This window comes from Hyla sarda, chromosome 12 (genome assembly GCF_029499605.1).
Source record: "Hyla sarda isolate aHylSar1 chromosome 12, aHylSar1.hap1, whole genome shotgun sequence".
NCBI classification, from domain to species: Eukaryota; Metazoa; Chordata; class Amphibia; order Anura; family Hylidae; genus Hyla; species Hyla sarda.
The window spans coordinates 50,945,575-50,951,707 of record NC_079200.1 but is presented as its reverse complement, the minus strand read 5'-3'; the positions used below and the strand labels follow the sequence as shown (position 1 = coordinate 50,951,707).

Genomic DNA, 6,133 nt, shown 5'->3' with positions numbered 1-6,133 from the left:
CTCCAGATGTTGCAAAACTACAACTCCCAGCATGCACGGACAGCCAACGGCTGTCCGTGCATGCTGGGAGTTGTAGTTTTGCAACATCTGGAGGTCCGCAGGTTGAAGACCACTGATGTATAGTATGTGCATTGCACGTCAGTATAGTAAATTGTTAGTTGTTGAGTCCGTAATCTTCTAATAGACTTGTGGGGAGGATTTCTAAAAAAAAAATCCTTTTGGATAACATTTAAGAATGTTATATAAGCCATACTCTTCTTTATTTTCTCTTTATTTTCTCATTGAGGAATACTGTGTTACATTTTCTCCAGAAACACTTCCTAATATTATATCAAAATATGAATTTGTTAATGTGTTGATAAAGCTTAGCCCCCTTAAGAAAAAAAAAAGACAAGCAACTGAGTCAGGCAGCACCATCTTTGAATACACCGACTTGCCCTCAGTTTTCTAGCTCCTGATTGGCGGAAGATGTCACGTGTTTTGTGACAGCTGGCTGCCTAGGCCTAGTATGGAGCTCCTGGAGGCTTTCGCGTCGTGGATAAGGAGAAGTTGTTTCAATGAGACTTCCCGCAGACACGCCGCATTGGTCCTGGCGGCCACGTCTCTAGTCGGCTCCCTGGTGAAGGAGCAATGGCCTCTGCCCGACTCTTACTTCAATAACAAGAAGAACGTCCTGAACGTGTGAGTGCCCGGGGGCGGGGTCTCGGCAGGTCAAAGACTTGTCATTGTATAGTGTAATGTGCGGGGCTCCTCCTATCGTCTGTAGTGGGGTACTACAAGGCTTTTGTAATGTGTTCTCTATAGAAGTGACAAGTCCTTAGCAGTTATAAGGCTGCAGTTCACTTCTAGCGATACCTAGTGCGGCTTACAAGCAGTGGAGGGAGATACCAGGCATCTTATGAAGATCAAGTTTCCCTTTTACAGACAGTATATGCCCCTAACCTTGCCAGCTGCACACAACCCCCCCCCCCCCCCCATAATGTTGGCAGCAACAGCCAACCCCCTCAGGCACAGTCTGTGCTCCCCATAGCGTAGCAGGCTCCAGTGAGTACAGCCTCATTACTTTGCCAGCCACAGTTTGCTCCCCCATAACATTGCCAATTATGGTTAGCTCCCCTGTAATATAGTTGGCCACAGTTAGTGCCCCAATAACATTACCTGTCTCAGTCAGTACCTCCATAACGTTGCTAGACAAAGGCAATGTCCCCCACAATGTTTCCATCCACCGTGGGTGCCACAGTCAGTGCCTTCATAACATTGTTAGCCACATTGAGTGCCCCCAGGCCATGGTGGGTTCCCCTAATAATGTTTCTTGCCACAGCGAGTGCCCCCATAACATTGCCACCCACATTAAGTGCCCCCCCCCCCCCCCATAATGTTCCTGGATACAATGTGTGCCTCCCCCAATTACCTTGCCAGCCACAATTGGTGCCCTCAATAACATTACTGACCACAGCAATTGCCCCCTATAACATTGCCAACCACAATGCTTGTCCCTCATTACATTGTCAGCCACAACTGGTGCCCCAATAACATTGACTTTTACAGTCAGGGTTCCCCCATAACATTGCCTTTCACAATCGGCCCCCTCCCTCCCCCATAACGTTGCTAGCCACAGGTAATGTCCCCCACAATGTTGCCGTCCACCGTGGGTGCCACAGTAACATTGCTAGCCACATTGAGTGCCTCCACAGTGCCCTCAATAAAGTTGCAGGCCATAGTGGGTTCCCCTAATAATGTTTCTGGTCACAGTCAGTGCCCCATAACATTGCCAGCCACATTTAGTGTCCCCGCATAATGTTTCTGGCTACAATGGGTGCCCCCCCAATTACCTTGCCATCCACAATTGGTGCCCTCCATAACACTTACTGTCCACAGTAATTGCCCCTATAACATTGCCAACCACAATGCTTGTCCCCTCATTACATTGTCTTTCACAATCAGGGTCCCCTATAATGTTGCTGGCTACAGTAGGTGCCCCCAAAATGTTGCCATACTACAATTATGCTGTATATATATTTTTTCTTACTTTTCCCCCAGGTATTTCGTCAAGGTCTCCTGGGGATGGACGTTCCTCTGTCTTCTCCCTTTTATTGCCTTGACCAGCTTCTTAGCTACGAGGAGCCTGGGTGCAGTTTTCCGCAGGCTGGGCGCCCTCCTGGTTGGGACCATCATCTGGTTTACCTGCACAAACTTCTTCATGATGATTGAGAATGTCACCGGCACGTGTTATAACTCCTCAGCGATGCTGGTGATCAGGGAAGAGCTTACAGATAAGCGGGATTGTATCACCAGCGGAGGCTTCTGGGGAGGCTTTGACATATCGGGACATTCGTTCTTACTGCCCTACTGCACCCTGATGATTCTGGAAGAAGCCATCGTTGCCCACCTGGTCCGCCTTGAGAAGTCCTGGCAGAAGCATCTTATTAACATACTGACTTTGTCGCTAGCGTTTCTGGCTTCAGTGTGGACTTTAATGTTTTTTTTAACCTCCATTTATTTTCATGATTTGGCGCAAAAACTCCTTGGGACCAGTTTTGGAATTTTTGGCTGGTACGTCACCTACAGGTGGTGGTACCTGATGCCATATTCCCCAGGACTTCCTCCGAGATCTGCTACCAAAGAGGGGAAGCGAGGCTACAGTAAATGATGGCATCTTAATGTGCCGAGTGATACAAGAAACACTTCCCCCTAAAAATTCAGTTTTAGCTGTTCCTGGGACAGCTGGGTGACTGCCAGTGTTGCCAGCATTACACCCATCTTTCCCAGACTCTTAAAGAGGTACTGCTCTAGAAAACTTTTTATTTTTATTTTTTTTTAACCAACTGGCTCCAGAAAGTTAAACAGATTTGTAAATGACTTCTATTTAAAAAATCTTAATCCTTCCAGTACTTATCAGCTGCTTTTATGATCCACAGGAAGTTCTTTTATTTTTTAATTTCCTTTCTGTCTGACCACAGTGCTCTCTGCTGACACCTCTGCCCATTTTAGGAACTGTCCAGAGCAGGAGCAAATCCCCATAGCAAACCTATCCTGCTCTAGACAGGGACAGAGTTGTCAGCAGAGAGCACTGTGGTCAGACAGAAAGGAAATTAAAAAATAAAAGAACTTCCTGTGGATCATAAAAGCAGCTCATAAGTACTGGAAGGATTAAGAATTTTTAATAGAAGTAATTTACAAATCTGTTTAACTTTCTGGCATCAGTTGATTTAAAAAAAAATGTTTTCCAGTGGAGTACCCCCTTTTAAGAAGCTAAGAGACCATGCAAGTCTCTAAGAAAGCTGCTTGGAAATGTTACACATTTTGGTTGTCACTCAGCTTACCCAGAAACAGAGATCCCTCTGACAAAGAGGGCAACCGGTGATTTTTCCTAAGGGGGTATCGCTCTTAAGCTGCGCTCCTCGGCCTCTGGTGTAGTGTTATAATCGTGTGGTCCCATGTCCGTTTTTATTCTTTTTTTGTACCAGGGAGGGGGCACTGTGTACAGCTGGTTATATTGTGATTCATGACTTTATAGCCTCTCACTATCCAGAGTATGCCACAAGTCAATAATATTGTTATAAATACCTGATGGATGAACAAGCATGGCCAGCGCCTATGACCCCCAGGGGCCCCATAAATCTATGAAGTCTGATAGATGAGCAGCCCTAGAGGTAGTCATTGCCTGCTGCAGGTTTGTCTAACTCAAGGGTTAAAGGGGCATGCCAAGAAATATATATATCAACTGGCTCCAGAAAGTTAAACAGATTTGTAAATTAGAAACTCCAAGAAGGAGAGAGCACACCAGGTAGCAAACCAAATAAGCGGAAAAGGCAAACATACGATACCGCAAGGTAACTGTTAGGAGCGTCCGGACTCACTTCAATATGTACTCAGCACCTGCGGGGTGCACACACTAGGTAAAGTATCAATATATGCAGAAACAAAGAGGTAGTATGCACTCACCGCTGGTAAGCTGCTACGGGCTCCTAGTCCGGGATCACCACGGCATGTATAGAGACGATAAGGGGCGCTCAGAGGCTACGCCAGCTGTTTCGGACGTAGGAACGTCCTTCTTCCGGCCTCTTGAGGCCAGAAGAAGGACGTTCCTACGTCCGAAACAGCCAGGATAGCCTCTGAGCGCCCCTTATCGTCTCTATACATGCCGTGGTGATCCCGGACTCGGAGCCCGTAGCAGCTTACCAGCGGTGAGTGCATACTACCTCTTTGTTTCTGCAGATTTGTAAATTACTTCTATTAAAAAAATCTTAATCCTTCCAATAATTATCAGCTGCCGAAGTTGAGTTGTTCTTTGCTGTCTGACAACAGTGCTCTCTGCTGACAACTCTGTTTGTCTCCGGAACTGCACAGAGGTTTGCTGTGGGGATTGGCTTTACTCTGGACAGTTCCCGAGACACCTGTCATCAGAGAGCACTTAGACAGAAAAGAAAGACTCAACTTCAGCAGCTCATAAGTACTGAAAGGATTAAGATTTTTTTTTATAGAAGTAATTTACAAATCTGTTTAACTTTCTGGAGTCAGTTGATATATATAAAAAAAGTTTTTCCCGGATAACCCCTTTAAATGGACTCTGCTACGTTACCAAAAAATGGACACTTTCTTCCAAAAACATTGCCACTATCGCCACAGATAATTTTTTGTCTTGCTGCTCAACTCCATTAAAGTGAATAGGGCTGAGTTGCAATACCAAACACAACCAGTGAACACGTTTGGCGCTATTTGTGAAAGGAAGCAACCATCTTTTTCTATTTGGGGACAACTACCTTGAAGCAGTCATTTATATTTCCCAGAGATCCCTTCTTGTGGACAGGAGTCCCTTCCATGAATTCTGCTCTTTGACAGGATCATTGAGTGAATTTGTGCCACGCAGAGGGAACAGAAAAGTGGGTAGAGAAACAACCCCACTCCAGTACATGGGCTGTTCCAACTGCAATACCATTCGCTACCCCTAGACAAGAATGGCACTGTTTCTGGAAAGTATACAGGGTTGAACTGCAATACCATCTGCTACCCCTAGACAAGAATGGCACTGTTTCTGAAAACTATACAGGGCTGAACTGCAATACCATCCGCTACCCCTAGACAAGAATTTCACTGTTTCTGGAAAGTATACAGGGCTGAACTGCAATACCATCCGCTACTCCTAGACAAGAAGGGCACTGTTTCTGGAAAGTATACAGGGCTGAACTGCAATACCATCCGCTACCCCTAGACAAGAATGGCACTGTTTCTGGAAAGTATAATGGGTAGAACTGCGGTACCATCCGCTACCCCTAGACAAGAATTGCACTGTTTCTGGAAAGTATACAGGGTTGAACTGCAATACCATCCACTACCCCTAGACAAGAATGGCACTGTTTCTGGAAAGTATACAGGGCTGAACTGCAATACCATCCGCTACCCCTAGACAAGAATGGCACTGTTTCTGGAAAGTATACAGGGCTGAACTGCAATACCATCCACTACCCCTAGACAAGAATGGCACTGTTTCTGGAAAGTATACAGGGCTGAACTGCAATACCATCCGCTACCCCTAGACAAGAATGGCACTGTTTCTGGAAAGTATACAGGGCTGAACTGCAATACCATCCGCTACCCCTAGACAAGAATGGCACTGTTTCTGGAAAGTATACAGGGCTGAACTGCAATACCATCCGCTACCACTAGACAAGAATGGCACTGTTTCTGGAAAGTATACAGGGCTGAACTGCAATACCATCCGCTACCCCTAGACAAGAATGGCACTGTTTCTGGAAAGTATACAGGGCTGAACTGCAATACCATCCGCTACCACTAGACAAGAATGGCACTGTTTCTGGAAAGTATACAGGGTTGAACTGCAATACCATCCGCTACCCCTAGACAAGAATGGCACTGTTTCTGGAAAGTATACCGGGTTGAACTGCAGTACCATCCGCTACCACTAGACAAGAATTGCACTGTTTCTGGAAAGTATACAGGGCTGAACTGCAGTACCATCCGCTACCCATACACAAGAGTGGCACTGTTATTGCAATTATAGGTGATACTTTATTCTAATCCAGGGGGTTTGTCTAATCAAAGATAATGTGAGATGAAAAACAGAAGGAAAAATGTAGCCTCATAAACATTTCTCCTGCAGCGCCCACCGCAG

The 6,133-nt window shown here is 45.8% G+C and overlaps 1 protein-coding gene across 1 annotated transcript; it reads left to right on the top strand.

The window, feature by feature from the left end:
• The first annotated feature begins 466 nt into the window (after positions 1–466).
• Positions 467–2,861, top strand: FITM2 (fat storage inducing transmembrane protein 2). Its single transcript, XM_056547915.1, has 2 exons — positions 467–681; positions 2,041–2,861. The coding sequence occupies exons 1-2, from the start codon at positions 509–511 to the stop codon at positions 2,648–2,650; spliced, it is 783 nt and encodes a 260-aa protein (XP_056403890.1). The 5' UTR covers positions 467–508; the 3' UTR covers positions 2,651–2,861.
• The last annotated feature ends 3,272 nt before the right edge of the window (positions 2,862–6,133 follow it).